Source organism: Anas platyrhynchos, chromosome 3, assembly GCF_047663525.1.
Source record: "Anas platyrhynchos isolate ZD024472 breed Pekin duck chromosome 3, IASCAAS_PekinDuck_T2T, whole genome shotgun sequence".
In the NCBI taxonomy this organism is placed as follows: Eukaryota; Metazoa; Chordata; class Aves; order Anseriformes; family Anatidae; genus Anas; species Anas platyrhynchos.
The window spans coordinates 107,793,626-107,814,698 of NC_092589.1; the positions used below are offsets into that span (position 1 = coordinate 107,793,626).

The 21,073-nt window shown below is 35.5% G+C and overlaps 1 protein-coding gene across 3 annotated transcripts in view; it reads right to left on the minus strand.

Moving 5' to 3' along the window:
- Positions 1 to 21,073, minus strand: part of NBAS (NBAS subunit of NRZ tethering complex) — a 177,912-nt gene that overhangs the window by 74,023 nt on the left and 82,816 nt on the right. For all 3 annotated transcript variants that reach the window (XM_027455253.3, XM_027455251.3, XM_027455252.3), the window contains 3 exons: positions 18,621 to 18,697; positions 17,911 to 18,048; positions 1,231 to 1,460 (listed from right to left, as the gene is read on the minus strand). In XM_027455253.3, the coding sequence (XP_027311054.1) occupies positions 1,231 to 1,460; positions 17,911 to 18,048; positions 18,621 to 18,697 (445 nt within the window). The remainder of the gene's footprint in view (positions 1 to 1,230; positions 1,461 to 17,910; positions 18,049 to 18,620; positions 18,698 to 21,073) is intronic.

Here is a 21,073-nt window from a genome sequence, read left to right on the forward strand (position 1 = left end):
TTGCTTTATTTTTCCCAAATTGAAAACTGCTTAAGAACTAGCCTTGATTAAGTCTGTGAGGCACCTCAATCTTTAAATGTTTGATAACTAATGTGTAATAAGCTCTAATGAGAATTCACCAAAATATGGAAGATAATATTGACATAAATTGTTAAGTAGTTTTAGCAAACAAATTCTTCATTCTAGTACAAAGCTTTTTTTGTAAATAAGATACCATCTCTTCCAGGTTTTGTTCCTGCAAACAGCACTTCATAAAAGATTCAAAACACAAGCCATTTAATGATAAATCAAAAGCAAGCAAGAAAAAAATATGCTACATAATTATATTAAATTTGCACATTGTTTTCATCAGAAAATGCAGATTAGGAGTCAACTGAGAAGATTAGAACAAGGAAGCTGTGAGCTGAACAAGTAATTAATTGTATCTTTGCAACTGCCTAATACAGCACTACCACTCGACTACATGCTATGAAGTCTCATTTTTACTAACCCTTCGACAGTCTAGTGGCAATTCAACTGGGAGTGCTTTCAAAACATATAGAGTTCAATATATTTGTTCACACCGTAGAGCGGTTGCATGCAAATGTTAATAAAATGTATTTTTAAAACGAAGAGACATTACTATCCTACAGCTTACATTTTTCCTATTCTGGGAAACTTAAAGGTGAGAGAAAAGCATTCTAAATATCAGAACAATATGCACAGTGGAGGCTTCAGTAATTCCAAGTGATTACAAAAAAATATATTGTAATATAGGGTAGTTTTGACTTAATTATTAACAAATAAAATAGTTTTATTTATGGTTTAAAGCCAGTAACAAGAAGCTGGGGTTCTGAGATTTGTTAATTCGTTTTGCTACAGTTCATTATAAACTGATTCTTGTGCATACTCTAATAGATTTCAGTGGCAGGCATACAGAAGATGAAAGGAAGAGAACAGACCTCCACGTGTGCCCTGATTTTACTTTATGTTTATTAACTGCTAATATTGAAGTTAAGAGTTCTATCTTCCATTTAAAGTTATCGACCCAAATGTTTGAGTAATGTTTTATTTAAGTGGAATAGTTGAATTGCAAAGGCCCCAGGTGTAGCAGTTACAGTGTAAATATCTGAAAGAACTTGCAACTTATCTTCTAAAGGTCAGCGCTACTTTCAATTTGCTTTCCTGCTTTAAAGCTTAAAGTAATTCCATTTAAAAATAAATAATGAACACTTAATAGATCTTACTTACTCTGCCAGTCCCAGTATTGTTTCTCTCTTGTACTGTCCATCTGCTGTAAACCTCTGCACATCTACTCCTTTGCCAAGTCCTTGCAGAATCTGAGCTTGAGTGAAATCCAGCAGTCGTTCATTGTAGTAATGCAAGTGATTTATCAAAGTTGCAATTTCTTCAGGCCACTCTTTATAGCCATACTGAGTAACATGCTGTGTGACCATCTTAATCAACTCTTTTGGATCAGCCTGTAAAAATAATTGGAAAACACATTTGAAAATATCCTACGTGTTCCTTTAAAAAAATTACCATTTTATAATTGATTCCAGTGTTCAAAATTGAAATATTTTTCCATTTTTGAGAAATCTTAAGTACATAAGTATTGCAAGATGTAAGGAGTACTCACTATGACTTTAAAACCTGTCCTGAAATGTTTTAGAGTTATGCTATATGCTACAAGAACTCACACTAACTTACCTAAACGTACTAAGATTAAAAGTATGTCACTGTGACTGAATTTGTTTTTAAAAAACTCATTTTTATTACTATTAAGCTAGACAACTGATTTATAAAACTTATAAAGTTTTTCTTCATAAAATTTATAAAGAAACTCTGCAAATCTCTCAGTCACAAAACTACAAATAAGTTTATTCATAAATACAGACTACCTCAAAAGAAAAAATGGAAGCAATACCACTGAGTCTTTTTTTGTTGTTGTTTGGTTTGGTTTAAATTGCTGATTTTCTGATATACTTTTATTTTGCAGAATTGACAAAAGGCAGCATTTTCAATATCAAGCACTGGTACTTTCAAAGACCAAGAAGTGTTGCAAGATCTGCAAATTACACACAAGACATATTGCCTACACACATTCGTTTTGTACATTAAATGCTGAAATCTTCAAGTAATTAAATATTGATCATCTACTGGTTAGGATAACCTTTGTTTACAGAATAACTTTAATCACAAGGAAAACTTACTTTTCTGCATCAAGTGCATATTTAATCCATCACTAACTTCTGTAGTCAAAAGCCCGCGTAGCGAATTAGAACATGAACCAAATACAGTAAACATGTTTGAAATGGAAAAGGAATATGTGCATTACAAAGAGTTTCCAATTACCTCTGGGTAATTGGCTAATCTGGGCAGTGGCTACGTCTAAGCCCCTTCACTAGAACAAAGCTGTGTCTGATACATCACTCAACATGATCAAAGCCTTCTCTCTTCCAGAAGCTGCAATGCCTACAAGGCAGCACCACGACTTCTGTGTCAAACCCACTGAGGATGGAGTGCTGCCTACAGTGTCCCAGCACCTAATACTGAACTGCATTGCTTTACAGTGAACAGCCACTTAGAAATACCTTGGGATGCCAACTGTACGTACAAAATTTTCTAAAATAACTGATTTAACTATTGTGATCATAAATATTTTGAAAATAATGGACAATGTACTTTGCTTTTATTATTAAAGACTGGTTCTGTTAAATTAAAATCTAAAACTTACAAACATGAACTACAGTGTACAGCAAATTAAAAATGTATAAAACATCTGAACCTTGAGACACGCTTGAACTTCTCTGTGGTTTGATGGTCATTCTAAATTGATTTATTTTTTTTCGCCTTTTCAAGTCTTAACTGACACACTGCTCACAAAGTCATATTAAATGCTACAGGGCATCCTTTTTCCTCTCCACATGATATTTTTTCTGAAGCCCTCTAAACACTGCAAACTCAGATTTTATAAACAACATCAGTAGTTCTTTCAAGGTTGTTTAAGAGATTGGTAACAGAATAATAAAACCTCAGAAAAGAGATAGGCTGGCAGAGCACTGCCTCTACAATGCAATTACACTGGCTGGAAACCAATACACTGCTGCTTATTATATACCCTGGTATCTAATTTTAGGTGATACACTAGAAAACAAAGCACTGGAAACAGGAAAAATCAGAGCAAGATGAGGAAAACTGTTTAACATAATTGCCTCAATCCTCTGTGCAATCCACTAGGAAAGGCAGGTGCCTCTGACAACCTCTGTGGCTAAGTTTGGTCTCTTCAGCTAGGTTCCCCCTCTCTCCATGAAGAAAAGCAGAGTCTAATGTCAGCAGTCTTCTTCCTTTGCACAGCACACGGGATTATTCATGAAGTACACAAAGACAATCTTGAAAATATTTTCAAACACCTGTCAGAACAATTCCTTGAAAAATTGCTTCTGAAGATGAGAAGACAACACTTTTTATTAAGTTTCCTGCACAGCACCAAGTTTTTCACAGTGAGGCTGAATATAACTTGAATATTTACAACAGTAACTTATAAATAATATTAAGGCAGATTGAAAACACTTTACTTTTATTCCACCTTTATCTTCAACACACTGGCCCAACACAGGCTATAAATTTGAAATTCCTCTTTTAAAAACAAATTCTGCCACTTGACTTCCAAACACATTATTCTGACCAAGTTGCAGCCCCTCATCTGACATCTGTCATTGATGCCAACCTTCATTCTTTATGTGTCACATCTCCCTAAAGGCACCTTTGTGCTATCCTCCACATTGCCTGTTCATGCTTCAAAGGAGCACCTTAAGGCTATCTAATCAGCTTATCATTCTCCTGCTAGTACTTTTGCCAAATAATACCTAAAAATAAGCCTGCAGTTCTGCCAAGACTGCCATATATCAAACTAGTAAATACATTTTTCACTGTTTTTCTTATCTGAACCTCTTCTATCTTGTTTCAATATCAAGCTGTAACTGAAGTAAAATAAAAAAACTGGATCAAGGACAATTACAAGGACTGAACTTCTGAACTTCTTAATGACATAATTAAAGATCAATATGATTGTTCCCTGTACAAATACCCATGTATGTGTATCTTTATATGTGTAATACAAAAAAGTTCATCACATTCCTCTAGCTAAGCAACTGAAGTATGAAATCTAATAGCTGGTAAGTTAGGATATACACATTAAAGCAAAAGAAAACAATTGTTTTTGTTGTTTTCTTTATTAATTGGGATCCTTTGTCAAGGATTGTGTTGAACTCTCTCCACCACTAGAGATCTTTCAATCAACTGTTGCCCCTTCCATCCCCTACAAGGCTTAGACCCTGAACTATCCAAGTATGTGAAATCAAAAATTAGAGAAATCCCACAGCCTGCTCCATGCAATAGCCTATAGGGGATATCAGTGAGTCCTTATACTTGTTTTTTTTAATCCATGAAAACTTTTTTCCTGAGTTGCATTTGTTTGCAAAACTCACACACAGTGTAAATGAATCATACAGTTTTTCTTCTGTCCGATTTGTCATCTTTGTCACAGTTTTAAAATGCTTTCTTAAAAAATAATGTTGCTTGTGCAGCAATTATTAGGCATTCGAGACAAGCTCACTGAGAAAACACAGCTGAAGCGTTCAGTATCGAACTGTTCAGAACTTGCATTTAATAGCCTTAAATAATCATTAACATTTCCACATTTTAATAAGATAACTTTATGAAAATAAAAACACAAATACTTCTGCATCCATTAGATACCTAGTTCAAATAGACAGAATGCTGTATTATGCTTATGTGGCAAGGCTTTGGTAGCAGCAAGCTGCAGGGGTGGCCTCTGTGAGCAGAACCCAAAAATGCCACAGATCATAGAATCATAGGATCATAGAATGGCTTGGGTGGCAAAGGAACCTTAGAGATCATCTAACTCCAACCCCCCTTCCACGGACAGGGATGCCACCCACTAGATCTGGTTGCCCACAGCCTCATCCAACCTAGTCTTCAACACCTCCAGGGACTGGGCATCCACAGCTTCTTTGGGCAACCTGTTCCAGTGCCTCACCACTCTCTGAATCAAGAATTTCCTCCTAACCTCTCATCTAAATCTCCCCTTTTTGGTTTAAAATCATTCCCCCTTGTCCTATCACTACACTCCCTGACAAAGAGTCCCTCCCTAGCTTTCCGGTAACATAAACTCCTTGAATGTGACCATCCAGCCAATTCCTTAGCCATCAAGTGGTCCATCCATCAAATCCATGTCTCTACAATTTAGAGACAAGTATATCATGGGGGACAGGGTGAAATGCCTTGCACAAGTCCAGGTAGAGGATGGCAGTTGCTACTCTCCTCTCCACCAACACTGTAACCCCGTCGTAGAAGGCCACTGGATTTGGCAGGCATGATCTGCCCTTAGTGAAGCCATGTTGGCTGTCACCAATCACCTCCTTTTTCTTTCACATCCCTTTAAAATGCTGCTTTCAGCCATACACATTAAGAAAAAAAAGGGGAATATGAGTCAGTCTTTCTCCTGTTCCTCTCCTGAAGTGGCAACAATTTTACAGCTACGGTAAAAGTAATGATAATGATAATAAAAAGACAGCTTTCATGTAAGTGCGTCATTGATGACATTAGAGCATGATAAGCTATGTAGCCTGTTTACTTATTTTAAGACCAATAATCTTTCAAACTGTTCTAAAAAGGAGCATTTTTTGCCTTTTTTTTTTTTTAGTGTAAATGATCTTCAGATTGCAATACAGAAATGACTAGGAACATTGATGAGAAAAGCTGCCAAGATCATATAGGCTAATCTGCTCATAATCACCATGAATGCATAACTGATTTTGCAGACCTTTCTGGAGTAATGTAATGATTAAAAGGTAATGATCAAAAGCTGCAAACATAGTGAGACATTGGAATCTGAATGGAAAGACGAAGAATGTTTTAGTTGTGGCGGATTCTTGTAATACCAGATTTGTTTCAAAACATTTTAAGTGATCTGAAGAAAAAGATAATGCTACAGAGGAAGCCACATACACCACCCAAAACCCTAACAGTTAGTAAACCCAGGAGATGATGGTACATGAGCAAAACAAGATACCAGAGTGAAGGGCATGAAATTCCTGCTACAGACACTGGTGCACACTGATCATCATCCCTGCCTCTAGTTGCTGCCAATGTGCAGTGCTTCTATGCAAACCACACCTCTGGAAAGCACTGATACATTTCAGGGAGGAGAGGAGAGTTCTTCTTTAATCCTTGCTTGCAGCAAAAGCCACAATCCCTGTAGCAAGAGATTCAATGTGCTACAAATCTGATCCAAACAAATATAAAAGAAAAAAAGAGACACAAGCAAAAGCTTTTTTTTTTTTCCCCCAAGTACTGAAGCTGGGAAAGAAAAAAAAAGGTTTATAGGAAAGAAAGTTTACCTATGCCTGTTTACTCAAGAAGTAAAATCCATCCCTTTATAGGATGCCTTTTCATTAATTAAATCAGTAACACTTGCCCTCCACCAAGCCTGCCATGCTGTGAATCAAGAATACATTTTCACGATGACACAGCATCAGATCAATTTGGGGTGGTCCATCTTTCAGATCATGGCTGTCTCACATTTGATCTGCTCAAAGCAAAAGCTAAAGTTCATGACTGGGAGCCCGAACATCTCAGAAATAAAAGCTGTACTAGCAGGATTCAGATGCAAGGATGCATCCTGTTTCTTTGTCCTCTAGCTACATACACTGTTGGGTAACACAACAGAATACTCATGCATCAGGATCAAGAAGCAGCAAATCTCATTGTCCGCCAGCGAAACTACATCAAGTCAACGTACAAGGATGCCTATTTGTATACCTATTGTAAGCTAAAAAATGCTTCAGAACAATGTCTTTGCTACACATACTAACATAAAATGAAGTAGAGATGAAATGAGATGTTAATCCTCAATTATCAAAGACACAGGTATGTCTTCTTATACATACAGACAATATTAAATTTTTATTTCAGGTTTTTAGAATCTTAAATGATCCATCAGATGCTTTTGTAGCATACTTGAATGTCTCAGCTGTATTTACTTACAATGATTTTGAAACATGTTGATGCTCTTAAAAAATTGCTTGTTGGCACAGTACTGTGCATGGATGATACAACCCTGCCATTTCACACTGTACTCAAAAATGTGGATCTGGATATTATAGATCTGGGAGTAGAGCTGTGGACTCAAATTCCCTAACTTCCCTCCTTGTACTTGCCACAGATTTTATCCAAATTTCTCTTTTTTTCCCCTATATACTGAAATAGAACATTTTAAAATTTTACTGAAGATCAATGTCTGTATAAAACAAATGTTCCCAGATCACAGTTAAAAAGCCACTGTTTTCTGAAGCTCTCACTTTAAAATGGCCAAGTTTAAACTACTCCCGAACATCCTGCGTACAACTCATATTACGTCATACAAAAAGTAGATTACATACTTGAAGTACACAGGTGACTGAGAACTCTGCAGTCTTGATGTGCCTAGGGGTTTAAGACTAGCACTAACTTGAAAGAGTTATTTGAATTTCCAGGGAAATTATTTAAAAAAAAAAAAAAAAACAAATATGTACATTTACAGTGAAATTGGTGTAAACTAATTCATGAATACAGAAACTAGCTAAAGCTGGTAAATTGTGAGAGGAACACAAAAGCACAGGCAAGCAGTTTGCAAAAAAGCAATTTCCCTTTCACAGGAAATGGAAGAAATTAATTCTTATTTCCAAAGTCCTGCTTCTTTCCATTATCAGGCAATGTGGACATCCAATAACAATTCAAATGGCAACACTCCTCGTCATTTTATGACTAAAAATAAGTCACAAAAACAAAATCTAGAAAAGATTTGGAAATGACAGTATTTCAAAACTAGACTAAAAAAGAGCAAATTATTTATTTGTCTGTTTTAGTTTTTGTTTATTTTAATAGAAGGAATGTTTTGTGTTTTCAATAAGCAATGCTGAAGTGCAATGTTTGAAAGCTGAAACACTTATAATAGGAAGGCAGGCAGCATACTCACTCCGCTGCTGCTTCAAGATCACTATGTGGGAAAACTACCTCAATCTTATAAGGAGAAAAGGTTGCCCAAGATGCTGGTACAAGTAAAGATGACAGGGAAGTGGAAAAGTGGAATCCCAAGAACCTTTTCTGCAGGCAAATCCCCCAGAAGAGACTGAATAAAAAGCACTGAGTTAAGCTGTTAGCTTTGAATTATGCATCAGATCTTGCTTGCACACAACCTTGGGAATATATTACCTGTTGATTTTATTTCTGTTTCAGAAATTACACTAAAGCTGGTATTAGAGTTGGGCTAAGGAATGCACAACACCTATGAAGAGGAATCATGTTCTATGATTTTTTTTTTTTTCAACTCTATTTGCAGAGGTAGCAAAACTGCAGGCTAAAATTATCAGAATACCAAAAAAAAAAAAGAGGAGGAATAAAATGCTGTTACAATTTTATTTCATGCATACATCATATTTTAAGGTCAAAAAGCTATCCATGACAAAATGAAGTCATGAAGACAAAAGAATAGCCGATGTATTTGTAGATAATTTAATGTAAATACCTGCATGCCATTGTAATTTTTGCCTTGAGCTTTTACTGAATATATTTTATGATAAATTCCTAGCAGATAAAACTTGGCTACAGAAGTAACATATGATCCTTTAAGAGCCAGCATCAGACAAAATAATGACAAAAAGTTATTCTAAAGTGCAAGCAAAACCTCTAAATTAAATCAACATAGTTACTAATACAGAAGCCAGTACTGCTGCAGGAAAAAAATGCAAGTGACTGCTGATGCTAATAACATATAAAAATAATTTTAAAAGTTGTTAAGGCAGTTGCTTCCACAGTTAAGTTAAATGACTTGTGTCTGAAGAGTCGAACAAATTGCTCTAGTGCTGTTTTAAATGCTTTTTTGCTTTGTTTTCAATCAGCTCTTCCAGCAAGAGTGAAGAATAATCTGTCCCAAGAGAAAATGTTTTGATAGCTTCTCTTCTCTCGTGTTCTCTTGCAGACTCTCTCATATTGGGTAGGATACTGACAAGTCAGACTTAAGTAGAAAACTCATCTTGTCATTTCAACTGAAAGCTGCTTTAGGGGAACTAACACATGATAAATGCAAGGTTAAAATGTCAAATAAAAGAACATCTCTGAAAATAGAAAATTACTACATAGTTTTGCGTCAACTACTGAATTCATAGTACGCAGTTCTTTTCCCATTTGCAGTCAGCATTAATATGTCTCAATTGAGACATAATGAGACAAATGACTAAATAATGTCTCAATTTCGGTAATTATCCTAACCTTCTGACCATCTCCCTTTTCTCTAAAAAAAAAAAATATTTATTTTAATAATAAATGATGTTATGGATGTTCCTTTAGAATATGTCTTTACTCTTGATCTACATGGCCACAGCTTTAGTCATACACAGACTTTGATAAAAGCATACATTCCTAGGGTAAAATCTGTGTATAACATGATATCGTTTTAGTTTCCTGTGTACAATATCATATGCTTTTAACTGTAGTTACCTGACTAGGTACATGCAAATATTTCTATATTTTACTAATTTCAAGCTTGAAAAATATTCCATAAGCTACATAACAGAATAAAAAACCTGTTTTTTTCAGTGAGTGTCTCAGTGACCACCTTCCCTTACTGTGATATTTTTCTGAAAAGCTTCTTAGGCTAAATGTATCCAGACCAAAACATATGTCCTCAACTCTCCAAACTGGGGAGGTGGGGTGGAAAGAAAAAGAAACAGAAGAGGCAACTCAATTCCTGAGTAAGAGAAGACTGCCTGTAGCTCTAAACTTACTTATATTGACAATCCAGATGAATAACACTTTGCTAAAGTATTTTATATTCTAAAAACAATGTCACATAAAATTTCAATCAGGCTGCTTGCAAAAATTAATTTTGTTGACAGCTTTACATTCATCTGTAAATTATGAAGCGGTATCATGTTCAAAGTAGAAAATGCTGAACCCTTTAGTTCATTGAAATAGCTGTCTAGCTGTTTTTGTTGGTGGTAATTTTTTGTTTGTTTGTTCAGTGCTAATTTTTCAAGCAAACTTGAAAAACCATACCATCATCTGAAGAGTAAAGTAAAAGAGAAGATAAAGTGAACTGACTACAAAAAGACTGCTTCAAAAAGCTGGCAATCACCTTTATACTCTCTCAGAAATGAACAAAACCCCTTGCAAGAGAAAAAGCAGAAGTTATCCCAACTCCCTGGCATGAAAATCCGTAAGTAACTCTCCAGAGGAACACAGGCAAACTAGAACTCAAACTTCCATAAAATTCAAGGTTTGAAGATCTTCTGTTCTGAAAGAGTATTTCTGAACAGCTGGCTTAAGAACATTTGCTCTGCTTTCAGAAGTGGGATTTAACAGTATAGCTTATACAGTCCTCGCAAAATAAAAATGAGCAACATTGCTATAATCTCTTTTTTCTTTTTTAAGTATAATTTACCTTGAAGAAATAAAATGATGCTTTGTAGTGTTTTGTGCTTGGCAGACAAAGAAATATGAGGATATGCAAAACACTGGCTTATCTATATCAAACACACTTTAACCAAAGGAACATAGTTGTCACGCTATGACTGCAATGTCACTAATTGCTGGCTTACTATTCCAGGGATGATACCAGAAGACATTAAAAAGCCTCCATGGGGACTGCTAGTTCAGGAGAGCTTACTTGAGTCTTAAGCCTTTGAATGTAGTAGCATTTAGTGAGCTAGGGGAAAGATGGGGAAAGAAGAAGCGTGTTTGTTGATAAATCACTAAGGAATAAACAAACAAGTGAGGAAAAAAAAAAAAAACTAACAATATGTGACAGGTCAAAGAGGTAATTAAAAGGGCTAAAAAAAAAACAAAACAAAACAAAAAAAACCTGTGAAGCATCTTACAAGGAATGGCTAAGCTGATAGCAATGAGTTCTGAAAAGCGGCTCAACATCAGAACAGCTAGAGAATTGGCAGCATCACTTGGTGATAAGGTGTGAAAGGAGCAGGGATGGATAACCCTAGCAGGGGAAGTCAATGAGCTAGCATGCCACTATGACCAGATGGCATTCACCTTGAGTTCGAGAAACACAAACATGAAATTACATTAAATGACAGGCTTAGGTGCATCAACACATGTTATAACCACTGTGCCAGAGTACAAGACCTATCTAAAAAATGGATTTCAAGAGAATCATCACAGGGATGACAGACCAGAGAGTCTGATTTCCATCCCTCGTAGACAGACTCCATAATAAAGAATAAGGCCACTGAACACATGCATAAACTGTTTGGTGGGAAAGAGTCCGCATGGCCTCTGTAAAGAAAAATCTGCCTCATTAACTTGCTGGAGTCCTATGAGGATAGCACTCAACAAGCACAGTGGTAAAGGACATCCTGTAGACAACAAGCATAAAGACCTTCCAAAATTCCTTGGTAAGTTTTCCCACCAAAGTCCAGTCAAGAAAAAGTTGTCATGGTATTGGAACAAAGGTCTTTTTAAGAACTGAAACCTGGTGAAAAGAAAGGTGAAAGCTTAGTGATCACTTTTCAGGACAGGGAAGTGCTAGCAGCAAATCCTCCAAGGGCAGGTTCTGACAGCACTTTTATCCAGAATCTCTTATCAACAATCTGGAGAAAGGATGAACAATAAACATTTCAGTTTTCTAATGATGCTATGTTCTTTGAATTATTCAAATGCCATACAATATGTCATTACAGTGCTTTGGCTACTTTAGTATTAAAACCAAAACAGAAAACGAGTAACACAACACCCACACAAGATCAGTTCTTAGATTACCAGTTAAAGTCTCACTCATGATGCCTTCCCTCAATGCTCTCCCTTCTCCTTGGCTCTCCTCCCAGTCAGACTCTACACATACGCAGGAAGGTCAATGGGAGAAAGAATAGAGCAGCACAGATTCAAGGAGTTACACTCTTGTCTCTCCCAATTTTTGTCTTCAGAAGCATCAGGTATACACTGGACTTAGAAATAGGAGCATATGCCAAATGAGATAGATGCACAGATACTTAGTTATTTTTTCTTCCCACGTATTAATGGGTAATAGTATCTTACAGTGTACATGCAAGCAGCATAGGATATAAGAAGATGATAAGTGGCCAAAAACAGCAGCAAGAGAAGGAAGTGCATACAAACTTGAAATTGATGCAGAACATAAAACAGAAAATTCAAGCAGCGAAGTAAACAGGAGATGATATATTGCCAAAGCAAGTTTTCTAGTTTTCAGCATCACTAACTGAACAGAAAGAAGGGCAAAGAGGAGGCAAGGTCTTGAATCCGGACTCAAAACAGCAATAGAAGAAGGCATGTTTTAAGCCAATAATAAAGGGCACCACCATTTAACCATCATGCTAGCTTGTGGAAAAAAAGCCCCGTTAAGAAGGAATGAAACAATGCATGCAGTGTTAATAGGCTCCAGTAAAATTTCATGTACAGTAATCCAGTTTGAGATTAAAAAAGCATATGTTATGTCTGAGTTAAGTTCATAATTTAGCAATGTGATAGGATATTATTATTATCATTAAACACAAACATGAAATTATTCATTAGCATTTGATTTCCAGTGAAATGTTACCTCATCTGTGCAGACTTACCTTCTAGCTGCACTACAGTGCCACGTAATTTGGTTTTAAGCCATTAGAACCAATAGAACACAAGTAGCACATTTTGTAGCTCATAAGATCTGCCTTTCTCCCTCCTCTATATAGCTTTCTTACTTGATATTTATTAGAGTTCAAAATAAGTCTGTATTTTCAATATCCTAGACTGAGAATAATACCTAAAATAAGGACCGTGAATGGGAATTCTGCTTCTCTAACTTAATGCAAGTGTATCTATAATTAGGGTTGCTCTAATACAAATAAATGACTAAATCATCTTGGGGACTAGGTCAAGCCTGCAGAATGAACTCCCATAAGATCTGTACAAACCTCTGTGTATTTAGTGCCAAGTTCAAAGCACACTCACTCCTTTTGACCTTGCTTTCATTAATGAAAAAATGTGTATGTAAACATATATCAGTATGCAACAACGTAAAAATTGTTCCACATGCTGTTTTTTCCCTAGGGGAAAGAAGATGAGACAGAATAAGCCACACATGATGTATTTGTCACAGCCACTCAAAGCATTTAAAGACTACAGATGTCACGGTGATGAGGGCAGTGTGGTGAGCCTGAGCACAGATCTACAAAGAAAGATGTGAGCAGACAGAAACAATAGTCTGACAATGACAGGAGAAACAAAGAAAAATAAAAGAAAAAGCAGAGGAACTAAAGTACACAAAAGGTTATTATACAAACAAGGAGGGAAAACAGAAAAACAAAACTAGAGGAAAGTTGTTTTGTAGACAGGGAATTTATTTGAGGTGAAAGCAGACTTAATTCTGCCTCTTCTGGAAAGTTGGATAGAGGCTTACCTAAGCAGTAAGCAACAGAAAAGGGAATCAGGGAATCAGGTTACGTGTATAGAGGACATTTGTCATTGTATAAAAGCACACTTTTCACAAAGTAACACAAAAATCGGTTAAATCAAGCTACTGTGGAACACAGTGGTCCCAACTAGAAGTCCCAACTTCTTCATCAACTCTAGGCTACATCAAAAGCATCACTACAATCACTGAGGTTACCACTTCAACACATTGAATTTCACTCCTGTCCTTTTGTGCATTTCAACTGGCATTTTATTGAATGAAAATAACAGGTAAGGTAGTAAAAAAAAAAAATCTAAGAATTGCTAAAAGAATATATAAGAATATGCTAAAATAATTTTTCTTCATCTCATATTAATTGCGGAATTCCTCTGCAGTTTAGCAGTATTTGTCAGAAATGTTGCTTGATGCTCCAAGAAAAAGCATAACCTCCCAGCTAAGGTCAGGAAAACACTCTTCTCCCAAACCATAGAAATACTTCTATATTAAATTATTAGCATGGAGACAGGAACATAATAAAACAATTAACCTTAGGGTAATTAAACTTCTCACTCCTTTTTAGAGAAAATAAATGCCTGTATATATATATACTGGTCACTTACCACATCACCCGAAAAGGACAAATGAGGAGACAAGCTGTTAACGGAAATAAAATCATCCAGGAAATATCTTGCTCAGTTGTACAGCTTCCCCTCTCATCATGAGCAAGAATTTTTGAGTGGCAAATCAGAGTGGCAGCTGGAAGGAATGCTCAATAAAACTTTGTATTCTTAGATGATATATCTTAGTCTATACGAGACTAAACTTTTGACATATAATGCAAGAACAATGCAAAACCAAGCAGCATTTTCCAAACAAACAGATTTTGGTTATCAAGACTCAGAAGCACTGCTGGTTAACAGGCATCTGGCTACAGGGAGGAGTGGATTCTGTCAGGAAAGACACTGGGGTGAGCTAGATCCAACCTAACCTAGTTAGGAAAGTTTGAAATTAATCTCAAAGGGAATGGAGAAAGAACCCCAGAGAGAAGTCAAGGAACAATGGCTGGAGGAGAGCTGGCCTACTATAGGACAAACATGACAATGGATATGGTGTAATGACAAAGCTGCTTGAACACATTGAGTTTTTCTATGGAAGAGGTGATAGAGAAAAATGTATGGGTCATGATTAGAGAGATTATACAAAGAGCAGCATTGTAGTAAATTAAGGGCTACAGACAACTTGATAGAGAAGAAATTAACAAAATCCATCAAAGAATTGCAATATCAAGGTTCCTGCTTCCCATGGAAAATATTGTTCTGGAAAATAAAACCTGCTGGGAGGGCAAGAAGGAAGAATACAATACAGGAGATTTCTGGAATGTCAGGTACAGGTGAAGGAAAAAAGTTGGAGAATCGGATATTCAGTATCAGACTTCGCTGCTGGGACCAAAACACAGTAGTTTCAGATTTTAAGGGAAGGCAAACAGCAAGGTAAAGATGCTGGACTTTATGAGGTTGGACTTTGCCTTTAAGGTAGCCTCCCATGCAATTGTCACCTGTCAGTTTTCTAAAAAGCCAAACTGGCCAAGGTGAGCTGATTGAAGTTAGAATCACACAGTAACTTGGAGACAACTTTCACAAAGCACATGCAAAAGGCAGGTGCAAGAGCAGCATTACTCAGCCATGGTGACACGTTGCCAACTGCTAAGCTCAAAAAAGCAAAAAAGAACATAAAAAATGAAGATGAGGATGAATTTCATACAAACAGATTTTCATTAGGATAGAAGAAGAATATAGAAATCTTGCCTAGAGACGAAGAGTTGGAATTAGGAAGACTATGCTGAAGTCAGAGCTGGAAATGGATATAAAGAATATTAAGAAGGGTTTCTACAGTTAAACCAGCAGCAGAATGTTTTTCACACCCAATCTATTTCTCAGTATTTTATTTTCTGTCTGGCATGATTTTCACAGATCCTTAACAGTTTTTTTTATTTAGTTCTAGAACTCTATTAATGTCTCCCTCAGGGTAAGAAATTAATAAAACTCAGATGCCCTAAACTCTGACTATTATGTCTAAATTGTAATAACAACTAAACTTCAAAATCTAATTCTCTTGGGTACAAAAATACAGTAGTACTTTACCCAATATTCTTTTGTTTCTCCTTATTACAGAGTAATAATTTCATCAGAAATAGATATTCTCCATCTGATTTTCTTTTGGACATCAACAATACAAAAGAACATAGTGAGAATTTCTGGCAACCTATGATTCTGTTTTGATGTGCAGGTATTAACAGTACCTCAGGTCTCAAGAAAAAGTCAAGCCCTTGTCCAGCAGAACTACAGATTCCTTCAAAATGTGTTTTCTTAATTAATAATTCTTGCAACAACTTAGCAATTTTCATCCTGAGAACATTTCTCCTATTATTATGGAGATACCCATGTATGGTTTTGAAAGACAAAATGTTACTTTAAAGCAGACATAGGAAGTGTAGGTATCTCCATGCTTCTGTATAACCTCCTACAAATTTACCTAAGGTTGTTAGGATACTAGATTCAGTAGACTAGAGGAATCTTTCAGATTCTGTTATACAGAAGTATGCGCTCTATGATCTTGAAGCTCTGCCTTCTCAGCATGTGGCTCAAGTGCCAAATTCAGATCTTTACTGTATATGTAAAGACTTAGAATGGGGGAGAAAAGAGACTGATTATATTTCTTCACCCACCAAGCCTACTCAGTTAGAGTAAGAAGAGCCCATAGCTAAGAATTACATAGTTAAAGGACTTAAGGACACATTCCTGTTTTGAGAAACAGAAAATAAAGGTAATTCAAGATACCAGCTGCATGTGCTGGGCGACAATCTACAATGGAATAACATAAATAATTGAGTTTATCATCTTCATGAAAGTTTGTACCACAAAGTTTAGAAACAATCCTCGTCCTCCTCCTATGTCCTTAGTTTTAAAGGAAAAACAAATATAAAAGGCAAGAGCATATCTATTCCTATAGCATTCGGTAACATTGAGGAAAACAACTTGTAAGCTGAACCATTCTTTATTACCAGCTCCTTTAAACAAATGTCTGTTTTGTGGAAAATTTATTTTTTTTTCTTCCTTTGTGCCTATGTGGCTGGAAAAAAAGTATCAGTTACTATTTCTTTTCAACTTCAGCAACTGTCCCACACTGGATACTTTTGCATTGGTAACAATAAACATCTTCTCCTATGTTCTTTTCTTACTGAGTACTCAAGGACAATCTCTTTTTTTTTTTTTTATTTAATCGTTTTAGCAAACTACTTAGAATCTACTGTTTATCCATGCTTAGAATCCAATCACATACAATATTTCAGCAAGACGGAATAATAGATTTAGCTGAAGATCATACTGGTAAGTGGTAAATTACATGGTGTTATTGATATGATTTTGTTTATTAAATGACAACTGGAGTAGAAATAGCTTACGTTTTAACATCTGTCCTTGTTCTTTCAAAATGAGGACATTTTCTTTAAAAAGGCTTCATAGCTTCTTTCATAAAATAAAACTGTCCATCTTTGCTTGTAAGACAAAAGCTAAGATAACAAAAATACATACTTTTTTTTTTTTTTTTTTCCTCTCAAAGGTGCCTAGCAGCAGGCTCAAAAGAAAGCTATTTAAACATGAACAAATTCCTCTAACCAACATATTTTGCTAGTGCCACAAATTTCAGCTCTGGGCTAAGTTTTTAGTTTAGTTTCTAAACAGGATATCAGGATGCAAATGTCTGCATCCTGAGAGTGAATTCTGTGAATACAATCTTGGAATGGCAAAAAAGAGTTTACATTAGCCTGACTTTTGCACCAATTCTAATTCCTACTAAGAAACCTGGGTTTTTACCAAACATGTTACCTCTCATATTTAGTTCAGGTTTATCACTAAACTCCCTTAATCACAGGCGATGAGTAAGAAGCAGAGCTGTGCCATTTCAAAAACAACAAAGAGAGACAGTTATCACAGGAAATGAACAATTTCATCAATGAACAAGGATGAATTTTATAAACATCACATATGAACTAAAATACGTAACAATAAACATCAAGAAAGGGCATGGAAAACTTTTGAACAGCCCTGTTCTTGCTTAAATGGACACTTGACTCATCCTAGGAAGTCCTTTATCAGTACTGCAAGATGACAGAATAGGCTATACACATTATTGCTCAGTTTATAAGCTACTTTGAAGATGGCTAGTGCTACTACCTATAAATGACACTTGATATTGTGCTTCAAGAACACACAATATACTCTTCCAGAAAATTTCAAGTACTTGCCTGTTTACAGCACTGTGCAAGAATAATTATGCATAACTTAGCAGGCTGTTCACAGTGTAAGGCAGATCAGCTCCTTAACAGGCTTAACTCATGTACTGGCTATTTAGAATAGCTTTAATGCTGCACATTAATGAATATGGTTTTAAAAAGAAAAAGTACTAACCCTGTAGAGAGGGTGGCACTTGTCCTTGAAACATGGTGCCAAACGAGCATAGATCTGCAGGCTGTAGTAATAACTTGCCAGCTGGAGAGATAACGCAGAATGCAATTGCTTTTCAAAGCATTTGTTGGCATCTACCACCTAGGAGAAAGAGAGCATTAATTTAGATGAAAGAATTAGCAAGCATACAATGTTAAGTGCACAAACTTTCTAAAAGCTTCTTGCTGTGACTTAGAAATAATTCTGACTATGTTTTTTTGGCACAGAAATAAGTCACTAACTTCCTCTCCCCCCACAAACAAAGATAATTCTGTATTGTGATGTTTTCCTCCCTTTGCACACTTCACCAAAATGAACTCCAAACTAAGTCTTTCTTTCTTCTACACAATAAAGGTATTACCTGCATTTCTTAGCTATGCTGGAATTGTCAGTCAGGCAGTCTAACTTCTATCAAATGTGTTATTTCACCAGTACCACACTCATAAATCAAGCATTTGTTTAGAGCTACCTTTAAACGCATCAGCCCAAACCTTTTTATTTATATTTAATTGATCTCAAAGACAAATTTTAAAGCCCTACAGAAAATACATTTTCTTATGAAATTCTGAAATCCAGAATAAAATTTTCTGGTAAAAGCATATTAAATGTATATATACGTATATATATATATACATATATATATATATGTATATATAAAATCACTATCAACATACCTGTGGCAGTGCAAGCAGATAGGCAAGAGACAAGGCCATATCATTTGGTAAAGCATCGCTTGCCAGTTGTAGCAGAACTGCAACATACACGGAAAAGAAATAAAGGTTTGATTACTGACCCATCCAGCCTTGACAGTTAGCAAATTAAATGTTTTCAGTTTAACTTTATTTTATTAGACACTAGCTTGAAGCACCCTATACATACTTAATTAAACACTAATCAGCGCAATCCAGAAACAGATAATATGTAATTAAACTGCAGAACAGCTTTACCTTGACTTCCAGGCAAAGTGTTCCATGCATTAACCAAACAAGAATGCAACTGTGCAGTAACAGATGCTAAACAAAGCCACTGAAATATCATCTGAAATGATTCAAAACAAGTAGACACATTGCTTGTAAAGTCGAGGCAGTGGTATAATGATGTGAACATTACAAAATACCAACCAGAGGAGTGTCACAAAATGTCTCTTCTTCAAGCCTGAGTTCTAATTCACTTATCACTGAAAGCAAGATTCTATATTGAAAACTTTTATCTTAAAAAAAAAAAATAAAGAGCAACAACTAGCATACATTTTTAAGTAAGATTATTGAAACTAAGCAAGAAGTATAAGCCAGAGAATTCCCAGACACTTTAGAGAGAGAAACAAGCTGATCTGGATCATGCATACTGTAAAATGTCCCTAAGAAATCATCTAAATAAATCACTGACAGGTACACCTAAAATACATTATCCAACTGACAAGTTACAAATAGTGACTTGGTACAGTTAGTTAATCTAAAGTTTGGATAACTATGTCAATGGAAAGGTATCACTAACTAGAATGAGTTCATTTAGTAAATAACACACGGATAATGAAAAAAGAAGCTTCCTTAATTGAATGTTCATGATTATTTTAATAAATTCTAAAGCTAAGCTTAGAAAGAAAGTAGCTGAGGAAAATGAACAGTTATTATGCAGAAAGTTAAGAAACCTGGAAGGATGGGCAAATTCAGGTGATTTTACTGAATTCTATAAATTCAGATTAATCAATTAAAATAAATATAAATAATATAAATTAAATAGTGTATTTCTTATATCTGCTTTTCACTTCTGGCTTTAGGAAAAGAGAAGAAAAATAACAGCAACCTTTTATACAGTGATTCAAATCAGATTAGCTAGCATTTTTCTAGGATATTTACATTTCAATTGAAACTCAACAAAAAGTTAGGGGGGAAAAAAAAGAAAAGCCCACATACACAAAACCATCTCCAAACAATAACTCCCCAGCTCCTGCCACATACTGCAAACAAAAATTTCAGCACAAGAACGTAGTAGAAATGAACACAAAGAATGATTCTAAAAAATATATACTTCCAGTACAACTGACAAAAAAAATATCTGCTTTTCCTAAGTTTATACTAAGGGCTTTTTTAGTTTAAAAATAGAAACCATTATATTTTACTTTACACAAATAGGAGAACCAACATGGCACAGGCACAATGTGACTGCCTGAGATTTGTTGGTTAATAACAGGATCTCTCATTTATATATTTTTCTGTACTAAATTGTCACCATGGTTATTACAGAAGCTTCAACAAACACTTACAAAATAATGGTTCTGATGATACACTCAACATTTAGTTTTAGGGGTACAGAATGCAAATTATTAATTCCAGAAGCAACTTCAAAAATCTTAGGAAACATGGATCAGAAATTGCTTAAGGAATTTTAAATATACAAGGGAAAAAAAATGTTGTTTTCATTTTTTCATGGACTTTTTTTCCCAAGCAGCAGAACCCCTCTTTCCACAGCTTAGCTCTTTGCACATTTTAAGAAAGTCTCAAATGCTTTTATTTCCACATTGCATAAACTACTCTTAAGTGCGTGCTGGCAAGAAGCATTTTTATTTTACACACACAGACCTCCCAGTGAATTCTTTGTTCCAAAGAATAAGTTATAAAAGGCTTGAATGATCACTCACAATTTTCAGATTATCATTAATTTGCCACCAGACTGACTTAGTGGATTTACGTGCTGGCCCTCAGCCACACACAACAAGCAAATTTCTATGTGACAAGGCATCGCAGAGGTCGTCAGGATGGCAGCATTAAAGTTACTGCAAATACAAACCTGTCCATCAGGAACTATGCTTCAAATAGCTTCTACCAATAGTTTCTTGCTGCTGACAGCTTGTTTCTGCTGCATTCAAAATAACCTGGATGCTGTCCAAGCAAAAATAATAGAACTCTAGAAATATCTAATATTAAAATCTTTATGAGTTAGTTTGCAAAACTGGTATTCTGTACTGTGAGCACAAGCTATGCTACTTTAAATGTTCTTACAACCACCCCTAATCAAACAGAAAAAGATGGGAGGAAGAAAAGAACCAGTGCTCTGACCTCTTTTCCGTTTCTCTGGAAAATTCCTGACCACAAAACCACAAGAATAACACAATAAATTCCACATTTTC